General features: G+C 38.3%; 1 protein-coding gene across 1 annotated transcript in view; it reads right to left on the reverse strand.

The window, feature by feature from the left end:
* The window catches only part of SPATA17 (spermatogenesis associated 17), a 239,005-nt gene that overhangs the window by 204,832 nt on the left and 12,308 nt on the right, over positions 1-21,865 (reverse strand). Inside the window, exons 2-3 of the mRNA XM_007988425.3 lie at positions 10,494-10,583; positions 8,278-8,359 (exon numbers count right to left, since the gene is read on the reverse strand). Of these exons, the coding sequence (XP_007986616.3) occupies positions 8,278-8,359; positions 10,494-10,583 (172 nt within the window). The remainder of the gene's footprint in view (positions 1-8,277; positions 8,360-10,493; positions 10,584-21,865) is intronic.

Here is a 21,865-nt window from a genome sequence, read left to right on the forward strand (position 1 = left end):
CTTACCAACCTTCTGTTATTCCCCACTGTCTGCATAATTTAGAGCAACTATCTGTTTCTGTATACGTTATGCTCATTCCTAATTTCAAAATTTCATTCATGTTTTCTTCCCAAGAGTTAGCTCAAGTGTCATTTCCTTGACCTTCAGAGCCTATGCTAACTTCCCACCTGAATACTTATTACCTCTATTTGTGTGTGTGTGTGTCTGTGTGTGTGTGTGTGTGTGTGTGTGTTTTGATGGGCAAAGTCTCCTTTAAATTGACTTTCTTTTTAAATTAATTTATTTAATAGATAATACATTCACATTGTTTAAAATTCAAACGCTACAAATGAGTTGACATTGAAGTCTCTCTCCCATGCCTGTCCCTCAACTGCTCAGTTCTCTTCCCCCCAGGCAGTTAATATCATCAGGTTTTGTGTGTGTGATCTTTCCAGAGATCCTTCCAGAGTCAAGCAAATTAAATCAGTGGCTTTCAAATCATGCCCTGGTGGCTCAGGCGACAATAGAAAACACAGGAAAAAAAATGAAGCAGTTGCATTTGTCTAGCTTCCAAAATAATTGCACTGCCTATACATTGCATGGGTCTATTTTGCATACTATAAAGGAATACTGAGATAGACTAATTCATTTATTTATTATCATTATTATTTATTTATTTATTTATTTTGAGACGGAGTCTCCCTCTGTCGCCCAGGCTGGAGTGCAGTGGCGCGATCTTGGCTCACTGCAAGCTCCGCCTCCCAGGTGCACGCCATTCTCCTGCCTCAGCCTCCCGAGTAGCTGGGTAGCTGGGAGTACAAGTGCCCAGCACCACGCCTGGCTAATTTTTTGTGTTCTTAGTAGAGACAGAGTTTCACTATGTTAGCCAGGATGGTCTCGATCTCCGGACCTCGTGATCCACTGCCTTGGCCTCCCAAAGTCCTGGGATCACAGGTGTGAGCCTCTGCACCCAGTCCCAGACAGACTAATTTATATATAAAGAAGAGAGGTCAATTTGGCTCATCTGTACTTGGTATCAGCCTCTGCTCAGCTTCTGGTGAGGGCTCAGGATGCTTTTACTCATGGTGGAAAGTAAAGGGAGAGCAGGCATGTCACATGGCAAAAGAGGGAGCAGTTCAAGCTGCCAGATTCCTTTAAACAATCAGCTCTTGTATGAATTAACACAACCAGAAGTCACTCATTACTGTGGGGAGGGGACCAAGTCTTTCATGAGGGATCTTCGCCCATGACCCAAACACCTCTAACTAGGCCCCACCTCCAACACTGGGGTTATATTTCAACATGAGATTTAGAGGGGACTGATATGGTTTGGCTGTGTCCCCACCCAAATCTCACATTGAATTGTAATAATCCCCAGGTGTCAAGGGTGAGGCCGGATGGAGATAACTGAATCATGGGGGCAGTTTTCCTCATACTGTCCTCATAGATAGTGAACAAGTCTCACAAGATCTGATGGTTTTATAGGGGCTTTTCCTCCTTTTGCTTATTCTCTCTTGCTTGCCACCACGTAAGACATGCCTTTCACCTTCCACCATGATTGTGAGGCCTCCCCAACCATGTGGAACTATGAGTCCATTAAACTTCTTTTTCTTTATAAATGACCCTACCTCAGGTATGTTTTTATCAGCAGCATGAAAACAGACTAATACAGGGACAAACATTCAAACTAGATCATATCTCTTTTACACATAGGATTAAGAATTTTGCTAAAATTTTAGTTAGAGATGGTTCTATTACTAAAGTTCTTAAATGACTGTTCTATACCACTCATTTTATAACTTAATCATATACTGTATGATATTATTGTTATTATATATAACTGTAAGGTCAAAAAAATTATGCAACAGAAATTAAGAAAATAATGATTTAAGCAAACTTAATATAGGATTAAGGGTGTGACAGTGCAGAGGTTCAAACAGTATCCTCAACTCCTGTCCCACTGCCCAACCCAAGAAAATAGCAGATCATATCATGCACTCTTGCTTCAGAAGGTTTACATGTGATTGTCCATTCCTGGCTTTGTTTTTCTAAAACCTAAGCTTTGAGGCAATATGTTGGTGGAAGGTGGGCAGAGCAGTGTGAGGTGTAAAAGAAGTGGTGTGGGCATAGGATGAAAAGAGAGGAAAGATTCCACATGCCTAGGAAAGAACTGAACATTAGCCTTCTGAAATGAAGCAATACAGCATTTGGCATTCCTATGGCTCCTGGGCGGTGGCTAAAACTCTAGGGGTAAGCTTCATGGCAGCTGTGGGGAAGATGGGCCTCTAAGCACTAGGGATATCAACTCTGGTAAAAATTCCCATTCCCTTAATGTGGTTCAGCAGCCATAGAGTCTTCTAAGGATTAACTTGGAAGGTTCAAACACAATGTCTTGGACAGTGGACATCTTTTGAATGAAGGCTCCATGAAGGCAGGAATCTCTGATACACTGGCACAGGTTAAGTCCCACAGGACCTCCCTATAAAGGAGAAAAATCCCCAATAAGGGCTGAGATTGAATTGCCTACCAGCTCAATATATAAGGATTTTGAAATCAGGTCAAGCTGACTTTGAGAACTCTTCTCCACATAACAGTAATAGTAATAACAGCAATAGCAGTGTGTCCCTGAGGAAGGAAGCTGAGCATCAGATTCTTCATCTATAAAATAGTGATGATATTCATAGGGTTGGTATAATACTATCCGTAGTTAGCATACACATGAAGAATGTAAAATGCTTAATGCAATATTACACTTTCACTAGGCAATCAAGAAATGGGAGCTATTTTAATCTCATTTGATAATTATTTATTGAGATGCCATTATGATTCTGTTTCATGCCTTATGTTAGAGTGTATGTACACAACGGCGAAAATAAATAAATACATACATGCATACATACATAAATTAGACCTATCTTCAAGGAGCTTAGAGCTTACCGGATTTAAAAACCATCACGAACCAATCTAAATGAGGAAAAGCTTCATGTTTTGATTTTGTTTTCAAAAGAACCAAAAAATAATTAGACCCCAATCTGGAGAATCATTCGGTGATTATGCTGGGTGATACCCTTTTTGATCAAATCCAGTTGAGATGCTAAAGTAACAAAACAAATATTCTTAGGTGGCTTATTATTTGAACTTTTAAAAGTATTTTTTTAACCAGCAACCCCAGCATCATTAAAATAAATACACATTCCCAAGGTGAATACTTTGAAAACAGTTACTGAAATGTATTAACTCTTATATGTTTGATTAAAAAGAGGTCTCAGCCTGGTGCAGTGACTCATGCTTGTAATCCCAGCATTTTGGGAGGCCAAGGAAGGTGGATCACCTGAGGTCAGGAGTTCGAGACCAGCCTGGCCAACATGGTGAAACCCTATCTCTACTAAAAATACAAAAACTAGCCGGGTGTGGTGGGGGCACACCTGTAATCCCAGCTACTTGGGAGGCTGAGACAGGAGAATCGCTTGAACCCAGGAACGTCTTATATGCATAAGTATACTCTACTGTCTTTGTCCATACCATTGACATACAACCTCGATCGCTTATAAATAATGGGACTAAAGGTGCTCATTATTCCACAGAATACCTTAATTTCTTGGTCATCCTGGTTAAGTAATAAGATTCTATCAAAAATTGGTTTGAAGAAGCTCCTAGTGAGAAAACCAAGGACTATTTGAGCACCAAACCATTTAGTAAGAGTGGTTGACTATAACCCACCCATTGACTAAAATAGGAATCCATGACTTCATACTCATATAAATACATGAATAAATAAATAAATGAGAGAGTGGAAAATCTCTTATAGCAAAATGCTGGTAAGTATATGTAGGAGAAACAATGGAATTAGAAAATCACTGTTGGACCACTGTAGTAATAATTGTTTCTGGTAAGAATAATCATTGGATGCTAAACCTAGCACACAAAAGTTTAATGAGGAAAAAGATGTATACATAGCATTTAAATATCTCCTCATAAGAGACAAATAGTAAGTTGATAGTGTAGAAACCCGAGAGGCCCTACTTTAAACAAAGTTAACAACATTTATTGGATAAACTGATGACATGTGCATCATAAGATGATGTATTGAGATGTATTTCTGCTAAAAATGCATAACCAGAATCTAACACTGAAGAAACACCAGCAAACAAAAAATTGAGAAATAATCTGAAAAATAACTAGTCTGTACTCTTCAAAAATATTAGGATTATGAAAAGTGAAGACAGACTAAAAAATATTCTAGATTAAAGGTGACTAAACAGACACAACAAATACTAACTACAAAGTGAAATCCTAGTTTGTACCCTGGAAAAGATATTTTGCTATAAATGACATTACTGGTACAATCAGTAAAATGTGAATAGCGTCTATACGATAGTTTTGTACAGATGTCAATTTCCTGATTTTAATATTGTAATAAGATTATGTAGGGTCGGGTATGGTTGCTCACGCCTGTAATCCCAGCACTTTGGGAGGCCAAGGTGGGCAGATCATAAGGTCAGGAGATTGAGACCATCTGGCTAACATGGTGAAACCCCGTCTCTACTAAAAATACAAAAATTAGCCAGGTGTGGTGGTGGGCACCTGTAGTCCCAGCTACTCGGGAGGCTGAGGCAGGAGAATCGCTTGAACCCAGGAGGCAGAGGTTGCAGTGAGCCGAGATTGTGCCTTTGTACCCTGGGACAACAGAGCGAGACTCTGTCTTAAAAACAACAACAACAACAACAACAAAAAAGATTATGTAAACAATATGCATGCAATATATTGAGAGATAAGGGGACATAACTTCTGTAACTTTGTGTCAAATGATTAAAATAATGTATATAGAGAAGAGGAAATAATGCGAATTTTTTCACTTGATTAAAAAAATGTGAGTGAAGAATATACGGAAGTTCTTTGTACTAGTTTTGCAACTTTTCTGTAAATCTGATTTTTTTTCAAAATTTAAAATTTATTTTAAAGTGGCCTGAATGTAAATGATAGCACAATACATTTTAAAAATCATATGCCACCTGAGCACAGTGGCTCATGCCCGTAATCCCAGCATTTCGGGAGGCAGAGGCAGACAGATCACTTGAGGCCAGGAGTTGGAGACCAGCCTGGCCAACATGGTGAAACCCTGTCTATACCAAAAATACAAGAAAATTAGCCGGGCGTGGTGGCAGGTCCCTGTAATTCCAGCTACTCGGGAAGTTGAGGCAGGAGAATCGTTTGAACCAGGGAGGCAGAGGTTGCAGTGAGCCAAGATCACACCACTGCACTCCAGCCTGGACAACAGAGCAAGACTTTGTCTCAAAAAAATAATAATAATAAGTAAATAAGAATAAATAAATAAATAAAGATCATATGTCAAAATTGGAAAGAAAGAAGAAAAGGAAGGGAGAAAGAAGGTGGAGTAAGAAAACTTATGTTTAAAAATAGTATTTAAAAGCCATCAATAGGAATTTCACATACAAAAGAAGCACTGATATTTGATTACATTTTTTCCATACCTGTGAGACAAATGGACCCAAATATGAAATAAAACTTCTGTATTAAAATGGTATAAATTAAGTTTGGATAGAGTATGGAATACATACTGTAGCCAATGGAATTCTTTGGTTTTATGTGTCTTTAAATAGAAAATACGAGTTTTTCATATGTATACCAGATAAAAGGTTATTACCAAAATCCCTGGCAATCAAATTAAAAAAATAAAAGAAGAAAAATCAAATCTCTCCTTCACTGTTTAAGAATATGACATTACGCCCAGGAAACATCTATAACACTTCCTTCTATCTGACTTCATCTGCTTCCATTGGCTCTATCCAATGTCGGCAATTGCCAAAGATTCTTAAAACTATTGTTTCTACAACCACATTCATTTTTTTTCAGAAGAGCATCTCATGAAGATCATGCAAATTTAACTCTTCAACAATATAGAAGAGTATATATTTAACTATATTAATTTTATTATATAAACACAGAGACATAGACAATATGAAGGAAATACAAATTATCCTGATCACCTTTAATATTCTAAAATATCAAGTTGTAGATTCTAGGGTTATCATTTGAATAGCACTTTAGACGGATTGATAGTGAATCCAATATCTACACTTAAACCCTGAAAGTCTCTTTTCCGTCTTCAGTTTTCTTTCCTATTTATTATAAATACACTTTTAAAGACATCTGTCTTTGTGTTTCTTTGCTGTCCTCCTAATTTCTATTGTCACTAACTCTAAGAAAGACAAGCTTCAAAACGTAGGAGGTTTCCTGAGTCACTGTATAAAAAGCGTGTGCCTACATATCTATCTATCTATCCACACACTACACTCACTCACATATAATAAAATCATCATGTGATTATGCACAAGTGAGAGAAATGTGAAATGGAGCTAATCTGATTTGAAAATCTCTCACTTATATTACTCCAAGCAAACTGCCTCGATAGTTTTTGAATAATACTAACAACAGCATCACAAATGAAAAACTACCATTTTTGAGCACTGCCTAGGTGCCAATCACAGTTCCGAGTATTTTACGTACAGTGTTTCACTTAATTTTAACAAAAATCTGCCACACATTCTTATCTTCATTTTAAAGACAAGGGACATAAGCAAGGTCCACACAGGTTGAATAACTTGCCCACAGTCATCAAACCTCCGTCATCAGGTCTAAAGCCTGTGCTCTTTCTACAGTTCGGGGAGAGTCAAAAGGTAGGTACAAGACTCAGAGATATTGCATAATTAATGCTTACCACAGTATCTGGCACCTAGCACATACTCTGTAACTATAAGTTACATCTTCTTCCCAATTTTTCCTTTCCAAAATGTTAAGCAGAAACAGAAATAGATGCATTTGATTTCAGAGCAATTCAAAGAGTTACTTTTTAAAATGTTTTTAACCAAAATCAAGACAGGAGAAGGGAAAAAAAAAGTTTGGCTGGGCATGATGGCTCACACCTGTAATCCCAGCACTTTGGGAGGCTGAGGTAGGCAGATCACCTGAGGTCAGGAGCTTGAGACCAGCCTACTCAATATGGAGAAACCCATCTCTACTAAAAATACAAAAAGATTAGCCAGGTATGGTGGCTGGGGTCTGTAATCCCAGCTACTTGGGAGGCTGAGGCAGGAGAATCGCTTAACCCAGGAGGCAGAGGTTGCGGTGAGATGAAATCACGCTATTGCACTCCAGCCTGGGAAACAGAGTGAGACTCTGTCTCAAAAAAAAAAAAAGAAAAAAAATTACTATACTCAGACTGATGACCAATCAGTATCAATTTTTGGCTTCTACCAGTAAAGGGAGCACAGCATAGTAGAAACAGAATTGTTGTTCATTCTTCTATTCATCAATATAAGTGCTAATTATCTAATATATGCCAGGCACCATGCTCTGAGAGTGCAATGCTAATGAGACATAGTCTCTGTCCTTACGGAGATTAGGCAGAGGATCTTGGCAATTACCAGACAACTGTGCCCTATGTAAAAACTTCTATAGCAACTGTAAGGTTGCTACGTATACTAAATGTACCATTAGGCGTTCATGGACAAGTGGATGAGACTCAGTTTCCTAGTCTGTTCCTTTTAAAAGTAACAACAGTTACTTTTAATAAGCATCCTAACATATGAATTAAATAATTACACAAAATGCCTGGTATACAGCAGTTGTTTAATAAACAATAGCTAGTATAAAAGAGCCATATAATCTTTGTTGCTTTCCAATAATAATTAATCACAAATAAATTTGTGATATATCCACAAATACATTTAACTTTCTATAAAAAATCATTCTGGAATGATACATCATTTATTACATTAGTTAAATCTTATTTACACCCATGAAACAAAATTTATCAGAAAGTCCTGAAGAGAAGACAAAAGAAGGCTTATTGTTTGCGTTGACCAATTTAGCGTCCTTATGAGGATATTTATTGACTGTGTTCTGGGCAAGGCATTAGCCTAAAATGTTGGTGATCCAAAAAGGAAGTGGGCTGCAGTGCCCACTCTCAAAAAGCTCACCATCTACAAAGTACAGACAATCATCAATAAATAAGCATAAATGCATATACTGTGAAAAGTACTTCAAGCAAAAATAATATCAGTGGGGTTTGGGTACCAAAAAAATGGGCCAATTATCCATGGAAATATCAGAAATGCTTTCAAGAAGAGGTCTCATACTAGAAAGTAAGCCCAATTTTGTCCTTACATAAATACTCACCATCAGTAATTTCCAAACTATATGGAAATATGACTAAGGTGAATAAATTACAGCATATTGTACAATTCAAATGCTAACATATGTACATTTTATATTTACCTGCACAGTTAGTTGATATTGCTTTCTGCCTAAGAAACTTCTCCACCATTTTTGAATAATTGTTACAATCCTGTTTAAATGCCTAGGATAAAAAATATGCTTATTAGTATCCTTTCATTGAAACAAGGAGGTTAGTTAAATCTTTGTTAGAATACTCTCCTATAATTCAAGAATTCAAATTCAAAAGCAAGTTTATGTGCACTTTTAAAAAGTAGAAGGTTATCTTGGGATAGACTTAATCGTTTCTAGAAGTAGAAGAAAACAGCATTGGTAACTAACCGTTATTTCTTTGGGGCTTATTATTACACAATACTTAATTCCAATTCTTCTTCAATACTTACTTTTTAAAATATTTCTGAATGTTAAGACTATAAAACAGGTCACAGTGACATGTTGAGAAATAAGCCAGGCACTATTGATGTAAATCATAATTAGCAATTAAAAATAATTCATGAGGGCCAGGCACAGTGGCTCATGCCTATAATCCCAGCACTTTGGGAGGCCAAGGCAGGTGGATCACCTGAGCTTAGGAGTTTGAGACCAGCCTGACCAATGTGGTGAAACCGCCCCCATCTCTACTAAAAACACAAAAATTAGCCAGGTGTGGTGGTGCACGCCTGTAGTCCCGGCTACTCTGGAGGCTGAGGCAGGAGAATCGCTTGAACCAGGGAGGCAGAGGTTGCAGTGAGCCGAGATCACACCACTGCACTCCAGCCTGGGCAGCGGAGCAAGACTGTCTCAAAAAAAGAGAAAGAAAGAGAGAAAGAGAGAGAGAGAGAGACAGAGGGAGAGAGAGAAATGCATGAGGTTAAGAAATAGTTCTCCTCTTCATTCTTTTCCTGTAATCCTCAGTCTATCCAAGCCAACATCATGTTAGTCTGCTGAATTCAAAAATCCTCGATTTGCCACAATGATCCCTAGTTTATACAGTGGCCAAAAAAGAAACCTTGTCTTCCGGGCGCGGTGGCTCATGCCTGTTATCTCCACACTTTGGGAAGCTAAGGCGGGAGGATCACCTGAGGTTGGGAGTTGGAGACCAGCCTGACCAACATGGAGAAACCCTGTCTCTACTAAAAATACAAAATTAGCTGGGCATGGTGGTACATGCCCGTAATCCCAGCTACTTGGGAGGCTGAGGCAGGAGAATCACTTGAATCTGGGAGGCGGAGGTTGCGGTGAACCGAAATCATGCCATTGCACTCCAGCCTGGGCAACAACTCCATCTCAAAAAAAAAAAAAAAAGAGAGAGAGAGAGGCCTTGTCTTCACAGTTTAAATTTGCATGTCTAGCTCTTACTAGACAGTATAAGGAAGTTTTATATAGGATATTTCCCAGCCTGATGAGTTATTATTGGAGTAGGCTTATTTTCCTCTATCTTATCCAGCAAAATATTTTTAAGAATTGATGGGACACTGAGGGAAAGTTTGGGCACTGAAAAAAAAAGTTAAGATAGAGTTAAGAGTTAAGATAGGGACAAATTTCCATCTCTTGTATAGTCAGAATGACATCATCCATGCATCACTTTCTTTTATCTATCAACATGGTGGAAAGGATTGAAACTGTTTTCTCTTTTTCCCCTTTCTTACCAGTCAATGAATTTATTTGCTATAAATACAAACCCAGTCATTTGTAGAGCCTTAGGAATTTGGGAAAAGGAATCTGGGAAAGTGTGTTTGTAATATTGAGAATTTTATTTATTTATTTATTTTGAGGTAGAGTTGCCCTTTGTTGCCCAGGCTGGAATGCAGTGGCACCTTCTCAGCTCACTGCAACCTTCCCCTTCTGGGTTCAAGGGATTCTCCTGCCTCAACCTCCTACGTACCTGGGATTACAGACATGCACCATCATGCCTGGCTAATTTTTGTATTTTAAGTAGAGATAGGGTTTCACCATGTTGGCCAGGCTGGTCTCGAACTCCTGACCTCACGTGATCCATCCGCCTCAGCCTCCCAAAGTGCTGGGATTACAGCAGTGCACCACTGTGCCTGGCCAATATTGAGAATTTGAAAAAGAGATACAGTCAATATAATTTAGTTTTGGTAAGAAAAGATCAGAAATATTGTGTATTTCTTCTAAAAGAATACCATACAATTTATTAACTACATTATGAGTAAAATAAAAAATTATTTGAAATGAGCACTGCATGAATAAATTACATTTTCTAAGGAATATATTTTTATGATATATCTGAGGTTTCCATGACAAAACCAATGTACCTGATATATGCCCGAACTTGACATCCTCGAAACCAGCTCTGGATTTTAACTGCTGCATCATTCTCCTTTATTCTAAATGGATCTACAACACTAAAACAAAATGTTTAAAAAGCACTTCATTAGTAACCAATATAATTCTAAAGCAAGTCAACCTGTTAAACTTGATTTTTAATTTCTTCCAAAATGATAATTATAAATTCAAATGTCATTTTAAATAACATTAAAATATAAATAAATAAGGCATTTCAAAAATCATGAGCTATGTTTTGAAAATTAACCTTTCTCTGAGAAGCCATGTGCTTTCAACAGCTTTGCTTTTTTTATTTTGATAATCACCAATTTTACAACTAATTAATTTGCCAGTAATTTTTATTAGGGAGTAAGAAAGAAATGTGTTATTTTGACATTATTTTAAAAACATAATCATTTGAATTTACTGTTTAAATGCTACTACACATGTATCATGCAAGACTAAAATGCTCACATATTTCACTCATTCATCAGTTAAATGAGTTGCCTCTAAGTTAAATGACTCCATCACAGAACGCGTGTCCCATTAATAGCTGGAATTCTCAGAAAGTTAGGCAGGGGGAGGGCCATAGGGCTTATACAGAGATAAGAAATTCAAGTCAGTGATCCAGATGTGAGACATGTACAATATAGGGAGAATTCACATAAATCAGTAAGATTACATAGGGTGTAGATTAAGTGTAAAATAAACTGTAAAAAACCACACAAAAGAATATATAAATAGTTGCATTACCTGATAATGAACAAAAGGCACCGTGATAAGATTACTATATGATGCAACAAAATCTGCTGGAAATAATTAAGAGTGTAAGACCACTCTAGACAATTAGGAATAGAAGAAAGGAAAGATTCCTTATTGTTGTATATTTGTACTGCATGTAACAAATTACAGAAGAGGTTTGAGTAAGGCACACCCAGTGACTCATGCCTGTAATCCCAGCACTCTGAGAGGCCAAGGTGGGTGGATCATCTGAGGTCAGGAATTCAAGACTAGCCTGGCCAACGTGGTGAAACTCCGTTTCTACTAAAAATACAAACATTAGTCAAGTGTGGTAGCGGGTGCCTGTAATCCCAGCTCCTCGGGAGGTTGAGGCAGAAGAATCGCTTGAACCCAGGAGGCGGAGGTTGCAGTGAGCTGAGATAGCGCCATTGCACTCCAGCCTGGGCGACAGAGGGAGACTCCGTCTCAAAATACAAAATTTTTTTTTAAAAAAGAGGCTTGACTAAAGTGTATTCTGGCATCATATTATTGTCCTCCATGTGGGAAGCAGAACAGCTTAAAGTCCTTTCCTCCAGAGGACTTTCCCTGACTTCCCAGACTACAATTAGGCCTTTCCATGTTACACTCTCACAGCTCTTCATAATATGTACCACAATCATATTTAAAAATTATTTAACGATGGTCTCTTTCACTAAACTTGAAATCATCGAAGGCAGTAATCTTGTCTATTTTGTCTTATACTGTACTCCCCATGGCCTCAGGAGAGAGAAATTGGTGTATACTTCTAACACTCAACCTTTGTCTTACCAAAAATGCTACCTGAGGGAGAAACATGCCTGTTGGCATTTTCCATCCCAGTGAGAAATGCCACTCACAGGCTTCCCTCACTAGATCTACTCCCAACATTGAAACCTCTCCCTACTTTAGGATGACAGAGCTGCTGAGAGCCCATGAGTGCCCCTATCCTCTTAGTAACTTAAACCCTGGGTGATGATGGGAAAAAGGCAGACATGAAAGGAGCTGTTGAGAGAAATAGAAGGAAATAAATATGTTTTACTAAATAAAACCTTATGTGTCAGGCACTGTTCCTAACATTTTACATACCAGTGAATTAACTCATACGTAATCCTTTCAATACCTCTATGAAGAAGAGAATTATTATCCCTGTTTGACAGAAGAAGATACCACTGTGGAGAAAGCATAGTAATATGCCCAAGGTCACATCTTTAGTAAGTGTCACAGCTGGCATTTAATCCTTGGTAGTCCTTCTCTAGAGGTTGGGTTTTTGTTTGTTTTTTTTTTTTTTTTGAGATGGAGTCTCACTCTGCTGCCCAGGCTGGAGTGCAGTGGTGTTATCTCAGCTCACTGCAACCTCCACCTCCCAGGTTCAAGCGATTCTTCTGCCTCAGCCTCCGTGTAGCTGGAACTACAGGCATACGCCACCATGCTCGGTTAATTTTTGTATTTTCAGTAGAGATGGGGTTTCCCCATATTGGCCAGGCTGGTCTTGAACTCCTGACCTTGTGATCCACCCGCCTTGGCCTCCCAAAGTGCTAGGATTACAGGAGTGAGCCACCGCGCCCGGCTCAGAGGCTGGGTTTTTAACCATCACTGCTTCTAAAGTGGAAGAGAGTAAGAAATGAAAAGAGGAGAAGAAAGGGAAAGTAAAATGGAAGAAAAGGAAAATGCAAAAAAAAAATCATGTAATCAATTTCTAAATGCAGTATTGAGACTTTGTGGGAAAAGATAGCACCAATCTCCCTAAAACAATAAAATAAACTGAGAGACTAAGAATATGACATGATACCAACATCTAGAGCAACACCCCAAAATTTCAAATTGTACCAAGTGTTAGTGATAAGAACTCATATATATTGCTGCTAAGAAACAGTTTGACCTTTGAACATATACAGAATAATTTTATTTACCTAAGTAAAAACCACACAAAACTTTAGGGATGTTCATTAAGGATGTATACACATGTAGTAAAATTATAAGGAGAATGATAAAACACAAATTTCAAGACAGAAATGAAGGATGGGAAAAATGAGGAGATTAATAGTTGAAGCCAAGGCAAAAGGCCTTGGTTTTCAGAGTTTTATGCACAATATTAAGGAATTCTAGACTCGATTATCAAAATTTTGACCATGGAAACACATATCCCCAAAGTCTGATAATCTCTGTAAAGATTTACAGTAAAAGATACTAAATAACATTTAAAGAAAAAAAGAAAAAAACAAGGTCCAATCATGAGATACAAGTATAGCGTGTAGTGTCATAGAAGTTAATGGGAAGGCATCAAGATGGGAGATCATGATTAAGTAATGTTAAATACTGTGCAGAAGTCCTGAAAAACAAGGTCGTTATTCAACTGGTTGCAGGGTTAGACGAAATTTTTCATTTTTCTTTTAAAATCTTATCCTGACTAATAACAAGATGGGATAGTGGAACGAAGACACTGTCATTAATGGCCAGCATGGAAAAGATACAACACCACAATGTCCAGTAGAGCAGGCAATTCAAAGAAGATAGAGTGTGGAAAAAATAAGAATAATTTCATTCAATAAGGCTAATGGGCAATAAAATTTGTGATAATAGAATACAGCTGTTTCTTATGGTTACTTAAACCTTTTACCATTAACATTTAACACAACTATACTAGATTTGTTTATCATCTTCTTCATATAGTCCATTTAAATGACTGAAAACATTTGTTTCTCCTTTCCCACCAACAACTGAAAAATATGAATAAGGCACATAGATACATCTAATACTTCTTTTGAAGTTACTGTATTAGTTATTAATGTATTAGTGTGAACTCACTATTTATAATTGTCATTAGAAATGCAGAAGAGAAGCAATCAAATTAACTACTTCTTTTGAAGTTACTGTATTAGTTATTAATGTATTACTGTGAACTCACTATTTATAATTGTCATTAGAAATGCAGAAGAGAAGCAATCAAATTAACTATTTTGGGTTTACTTTTTTTATTTTTTATTATTACTATACTTTAAGTTCTAGGGTACATGTGCATAATGTGCAGGTTTGTTACATATGTATACTTGTGCCATGTTGCTGTGCTGCACCCATCAACTCGTCAGCACCCATCAACTCATCATTTACATCAGGTATAACTCCCAATGCAATCCCTCCCCTCTCCCCCCTCCCCATGATAGGCCCCAGTGTGTGATGTTCCCCTTCCCGAGTCCAAGTGATCTCATTGTTCAGTTCCCACCTATGAGTAAGAACATGCGGTGTTTGGTTTTCTGTTCTTGTGATAGTTTGCTAAGAATGATGGTTTCCAGCTGCATCCATGTCCCTACAAAGGACACAAACTCATCCTTTTTTATGGTTGCATAGTATTCCTTGGTGTATATGTGCCACATTTTCTTAATCCAGTCTGTCACTGATGGACATTTGGGTTGATTCCAAGTCTTTGCTATTGTGAATAGTGCCGCAATAAACATACGTGTGCATGTGTCTTTATAGCAGCATGATTTATAATCCTTTGGGTATATACCCAGTAATGGGATGGCTGGGTTATATGGTACATCTAGTTCTAGATCCTTGAGGAATCACCATACTGTTTTCCGTAATGGTTGAACTAGTTTACAATCCCACCAACAGTGTAAAAGTGTTCCTATTTCTCCACATCCTCTCCAGCACCTGTTGTTTCCTGACTTTTTAATGATCGCCATTCTAACTGGTGTGAGATGGTATCTCATTGTGGTTTTGATTTGCATTTCTCTGATGGCCAGTGATGATGAGCATTTTTTCATGTGTCTGTTGGCTGTATGAATGTCTTCTTTTGAGAAATGTCTGTTCATATCCTTTGCCCACTTTTTGATGAGGTTGTTTGTTTTTTTCTTGTAAATTTGTTTGAGTTCTTTGTAGGTTCTGGATATTAGCCCTTTGTCAGATGAGTAGATTGCAAAAATTTTCTGCCATTCTGTAGGTTGCCTATTCACTCTGATGGTAGTTTCTTTTGCTGTGCAGAAGCTTTTTAGTTTAATTAGATCCAATCTGTCAATTTTGGCTTTTGCTGCCGTTGCTTTTGGTGTTTTAGACATGAAGTCTTTGCTCATGCCTATGTCCTGAATGGTACTACCTAGGTTTTCCTCTAGGGTTTTTATGGTATTAGGTCTAACATTTAAGTCTCTAATCCATCTTGAATTAATTTTCGTATAAGGAGTAAGGAAAGGATCCAGTTTCAGCTTTCTACTTATGGCTAGCCAATTTTCCCAGCACCATTTATTAAATAGGGGATCCTTTCCCCATTTCTTGTTTCTCTCAGGTTTGTCAAAGATCAGATGGCTGTAGATGTGTGGTATTATTTCTGAGGACTCTGTTCTGTTCCATTGGTCTATATCTCTGTTTTGGTACCAGTACCATGCTGTTTTGTTACAATAGCCTTGTAGTATAGTTTGAAGTCAGGTAGCGTGATGCCTCCAGCTTTGTTCTTTTGACTTAGGATTGTCTTGGAGATGCGGGCTCTTTTTTGGTTCCATATGAACTTTAAAGCAGTTTTTTCCAGTTCTGTGAAGAAACTCATTGGTAGCTTGATGGGGATGGCATTGAATCTATAAATAACCTTGGGCAGTATGGTCATTTTCACAATATTGATTCTTCCTATCCATGAGCATGGTATGTTCTTCCATTTGTTTGTGTCCTCTTTTATTTCACTGAGCAGTGGTTTGTAGTTCTCCTTGAAGAGGTCCTTTACATCCCTTGTAAGTTGGATTCGTAGGTATTTTATTCTCTTTGAAGCAATTGTGAATGGAAGTTCATTCATGATTTGGCTCTCTGTCTGTTACTGGTGTATAAGAATGCTTGTGATTTTTGCACATTAATTTTGTATCCTGAGACTTTGCTGAAGTTGCTTATCAGCTTAAGGAGATTTTGGGCTGAGACAATGGGGTTTTCTAAATATACAATCACGTCATCTGCAAAGAGGGACAATTTGACTTCTTCTTTACCTAACTGAATACCCTTGATTTCTTTCTCTTGCCTGATTGCCCTGGCCAGAACGTCCAACACTATGTTGAATAAGAGTGGTGAGAGAGGGCATCCCTGTCTTGTGCCAGTTTTCAAAGGGAATTTTTCCAGTTTTTGCCCATTCAGTATGATATTGGCTGTGGGTTTGTCAAAAATAGCTCTTATTATTTTGAGGTACGTTCCATCAATACCGAATTTATTGAGTGTTTTTTAGCATGAAGGGCTGTTGAATTTTGTCAAAAGCCTTTTCTGCATCTATTGAGATAATCATGTCGTTCTTCTCTTTGGTTCTGCTTATATGCTGTTTATGTTTATTGATTGGCAAATGTTGAACCAGCTTTGCATCCCAGGGATGAAGCCCACTTGATCATGGTGGATAAGCTTTTTGATGTGCTGCTGAATCCGGTTTGCCAGTATTTTATTGAGGATTTTTGCATCGACGTTCATCAGGGATATTGGTCTAAAATTCTCTTTTTTTGTTGTGTCTCTGCCAGGCTTTGGTATCAGGATGATGTTGGCCTCATAAAATGAGTTAGGGAGGATTCCCTCTTTTTCTATTGATTGGAATAGTTTCAGAAGGAATGGTACCAGCTCCTCCTTGTACCTCTGATAGAATTCAGCTGTGAATCCATCTGGTCCTGGACTTTTTTTCGTTGGTAGGCTATTAATTATTGCCTCAATTTCAGAGCCTACTATTGGTCTGTTCAGGGATTCAACTTCTTCCTGGTTTAGTCTTGGAAGAGTGTAAGTGTCCAGGAAATTATCCATTTCTTCTAGATTTTCTAGTTTATTTGCGTAGAGGTGTTTATGGTATTCTCTGATGGTAGTTTGTATTTCTGTGGGGTCGGTGGTGATATCCCCTTTATCATTTTTTATTGCGTCTATTTGATTCTTCTCTCTTTTCTTCTTTATTAGTCTTGCTAGCGGTCTGTCAATTTTGTTGATCTTTTCAAAAAACCAACTCCTGGATTCATTGATTTTTTGGAGGGTTTTTTGTGTCTCCATCTCCTTCAGTTCTGCTCTGATCTTAGTTATTTCTTGCCTTCTGCTAGCTTTTGAATGTGTTTGCTCTTGCTTCTCTAGTTCTTTTAATTGTGATGTTAAAGTGTCAATTTTAGATCTTTCCTGCTTTCTCTTGTGGGCATTTAGTGCTATAAATTTCCCTCTACACACTGCTTTAAATGTTTCCCAGAGATTCTGGTATGTTGTATCTTTGTTCTCATTGGTTTCAAAGAACATCTTTATTTCTGCCTTCATTTCGTTATGTACCCAGTAGTCATTCAGGAGCAGGTTGTTCAGTTTCCATGTAGTTGAGCGGTTTTGATTGAGTTTCTTAGTCCTGAGTTCTAGTTTGATTGCACTGTGGTCTGAGAAACAGTTTGTTATAATTTCTGTTCTTGTACATTTGCTGAGGAGTGCTTTACTTCCAATTACGTGGTCAATTTTGGAATAAGTGCGATGTGGTGCTGAGAAGAATGTATATTCTGTTGATTTGGGATGGAGAGTTCTATAGATGTCTATTAGGTCTGCTTGCTGCAGAGATGAGTTCAATTCCTGGATATCCTTGTTAACTTTCTGTCTCGTTGATCTGTCTAATGTTGACAGTGGAGTGTTGAAGTCTCCCATTATTATTGTATGGGAGTCTAAGTCTCTTTGTAAGTCTCTAAGGACTTGCTTTATGAATCTGGGTGCTCCTGTATTGGGTGCATATATATTTAGGATAGTTAGCTCTTCCTGTTGAATTGATCCCTTTACCATTATGTAATGGCCTTCTTTGTCTCTTTTGATCTTTGATGGTATAAAGTCTGTTTTATCAGAGACTAGTATTGCAACCCCTGCTTTTTTTTGTTCTCCATTTGCTTGGTAGATCTTCCTCCATCCCTTTATTTTGAGCCTATGTATGTCTCTGCATGTGAGATGGGTCTCCTGAATACAGCAGACTGATGGGTCTTGACTCTTTATCCAGTTTGCCAGTCTGTGTCTTTTAATTGGAGCACTTAGTCCATTTACATTTAAGGTTAAGATTGTTATGTGTGAACTTGATCCTGCCATTATGATATTAACTGGTTATTTTGCTCGTTAGTTGATGCAGTTTCTTCCTAGCCTCGATGGTCTTTACATTTTGGCATGTTTTTGCAATGGCTGGTACCGGTTGTTCCTTTCCATGTTTAGTGCTTCCTTCAGGGTCTCTTGTAAGGCAGGCCTAGTGATGACAAAATCTCTAAGCATTTGCTTATCTGTAAAGGATTTTATTTCTCCTTCACTTATGAAACTTAGTTTGGCTGGATATGAAATTCTGGGTTTAAAATTCTTTTCTTTAAGAATGTTGAATATTGGCCCCCACTCTCTTCTGGCTTGTAGAGTTTCTGCTGAGAGATCTGCTGTTAGTCTGATGGACTTCCCTTTGTGGGTAACCCGACCTTTCTCTCTGGCTGCCCTTAAGATTTTTTCCTTCATTTCAACTTTGGTGAATCTGGCAATTATGTGTCTTGGAGTTGCTCTTCTCGAGGAGTATCTTTGTGGCATTCTCTGTATTTCCTGGATTTGAATGTTGGCCTGCCCTACTAGGTTGGGGAAGTTCTCCTGGATGATATCCTGAAGAGTGTTTTCCAACTTGGTTCCATTTTCCCCCTCACTTTCAGGCACCCCAATCAGACGTAGATTTGGTCTTTTTACATAATCCCATACTTCTTGCAGGCTTTGTTCATTTCTTTTTCTTCTTTTTTCTTTTGGTTTCTCTTCTCGCTTCATTTTGTTCATTTGATTCTCAATAGCTGATACTCTTTCTTCCAGTTGATCGAGTCAGTTACTGAACCTTGTGCATTTGTCACGTATTTCTCGTGTCATGGTTTTCATCTCTTTCATTTCATTTATGACCTTCTCTGCATTAATTACTCTAGCCATCAATTCTTCCACTTTTTTTTCAAGATTACTCTAGCCATCAATTCTTCCACTTTTTTTTCAAGATTTTTAGTTTCTTTGCGCTGGGTACGTAATTCCTCCTTTAGCTCTGAGAAGTTTGATGGACTAAAGCCTTCTTCTCTCATCTCGTCAAAGTCATTCTCCGTCAAGCTTTGATCCATTGCTGGCGATCAGCTGCGCTCCTTTGCCGGGGGAGATGCGCTCTTATTTTTTGAATTTCCAGCTTTTCTGCCCTGCTTTTTCCCCATCTTTGTGGTTTTATCTGCCTCTGGTCTTTGATGATGATGGTGACGTACTGATGGGGTTTTGGTGTAGGTGTCCTTCCTGTTTGATAGTTTTCCTTCTAACAGTCAGGACCCTCAGCTGTAGGTCTGTTGGAGATTGCTTGAGGTCCACTCCAGACACTGTTTGCCTGGGTGTCAGCAGCAGAGGCTGCAGAAAATAGAATATTGCTGAACAGCGAGTGTACCTGTCTGATTCTTGCTTTGGAGGCTTCCTCTCAGGGGTGTACTCCACCCTGTGAGGTGTGGGGTGTCAGACTGCCCCTAGTGGGGGATGTCTCCCAGTTAGGCTACTCAGGGGTCAGGGACCCACTTGAGCAGGCAGTCTGTCCCTTCTCAGATCTCAACCTCCGTGTTGGGAGATCCACTGCTCTCTTCAAAGCTGTCAGACAGAGTCGTTTGCGTCTGCAGAGGTTTCTGCTGCTTTTGTTGTTGTTTATCTGTGCCCTGTCCCCAGAGGTGGAGTCTACAGAGGCAGGCAGGTTTCCTTGAGCTGCTGTGAGCTCCACCCAGTTGGAGCTTCCCAGTGGCTTTGTTTACCTACTTAAGCCTCAGCAATGGCGGGCGCCTCTCCCCCAGCCTCGCTGCTGCCTTGAGGTTAGATCGTAGACTGCTGTGCTAGCAATGAGGGAGGCTCCGGGGGCGTGGGACCCTCCCGGCCAGGTGTGGGATACAATTTCCTGGTGTGCCTGTTTGCTTAAAGCGCAGTATTGGGGTGGGAGTTACCTGATTGTCCAGGTGTTGTGTGTCTCAGTTCCCCTGGCTAGGAAAAGGGATTCCCTTTCCCCTTGCACTTCCCAGGTGAGGCGATGCCTCGCCCTGCTTCAGCTCTCGCTGGTCGGGCTGCAGCAGCACCGATTGTCCGGCACTCCCTAGTGAGATGAACCCAGTACCTCAGTTGAAAATGCAGAAATCACCGGTCTTCTATGTCGCTCACGCTGGGAATTGGAGACTGGAGCTGTTCCTATTCGGCCATCTTGCTCCGCCCCCAAAGTATGCTCGGGTTTACATTTTTTAATCTCTCATGATGGCACCAGTCAAGTGGAAAATTAAATAATTTATTTTTGGGATATTAATAATGTGTATATATACAAGCACATATTATATTAACAAGAACTATACATTGCAATTAAAAGGAAAGAGGCACTAAAAATTAACTAGTAGTTAACTTACTACTAAACTTTAATGTATGTACTAAAATTCGACTTCTATACATGTTTCTCTGTTGCCCTTTTTTTAACTGCTTAAAAACAAAATTTAGAGATGCTGGGTTACCACTGGGATGCTGAATACTCACACAATATGTCATGAACTACTAGACATTTTATGTTTAAAATGAAAAATGTGGGTAACACTTTATTTTAATGGTATATTAATTAGTTCCAAATTACAATGAAAATCCTATAGCAGTGAATAAAATATGACACCTACATGAATTTGAAATAAATTTATTATGATCAGTATTATCACAATGAATACTAAATGAATTAATAATGATGAAAGACCAAAAGTATTACCAGTAATGTAATAAAACATCAAGAAATAACTGGAAGTTTCCAGTCACTTCATCATCAACTAGAAATAAGTACTATAACCCTGGATAACACTATATTCACGTATATCATTAGTGGCCAGAAATTAACTGACAATAAGTAGAAAAGGAAAAAAAAACAATGTGTAGTTAAATATCTTTCCAGCAATATGCAAAAAAATATGCATTTTACACATCAACAGACTGTGCTAAGTCTGACCCATGTATATTACCTATGAATAAATACTAGATTAAAAACTCAATACTCTTTCTTTTCTATTATCATATAACTTGTAACTATTTTAGACAGTAGGAATAAAATTCCATTATTAGCTGCCCTGTGCTGTCAGATATGTTGATGTGTAAAATGATTATTGGTTTGCATATAATTTCACTACTAGGTCTTAAGGATTTCATGCTCATTAAAGGCAGAAACTACAGCACACTTAATCTATATTTTGTGTTCTGATTATCACCCATGTGCCTAGTAACAGATGCCTGATGATGAGAAATAGGACTATATTTTAGAATTAGAATCTATGATTCATATTTCATTAATAGTCCTCAACATTATTATTATTTCACAGCTCAAGGAATAATGGGTTGCAAATGCATTAGTATTAGATCATATACCCGGAGTTACCATAGTTGGTCGAATGTTAAATACTGTGCAGAAGTCATGGAAAACAAGGTTATTATAATTTAGAACTAGAACCCATAATATTAGTGCATTCAAAAATATTTTGTTTCCTAGCCAGGTGTGGTGGCTCACACCTGTAATCCCAGTACTTTGGGGGCCGAGGTGGGCAGATCACCTGAGGTCAGGAGCTCAAGACCGGCCTGGCCAACATGGTGAAACCCCGTCTCTACAAAAATACAAAAATTAGCC

This window comes from Chlorocebus sabaeus, chromosome 25, assembly GCF_047675955.1.
Source record: "Chlorocebus sabaeus isolate Y175 chromosome 25, mChlSab1.0.hap1, whole genome shotgun sequence".
NCBI classification, from domain to species: domain Eukaryota; kingdom Metazoa; phylum Chordata; class Mammalia; order Primates; family Cercopithecidae; genus Chlorocebus; species Chlorocebus sabaeus.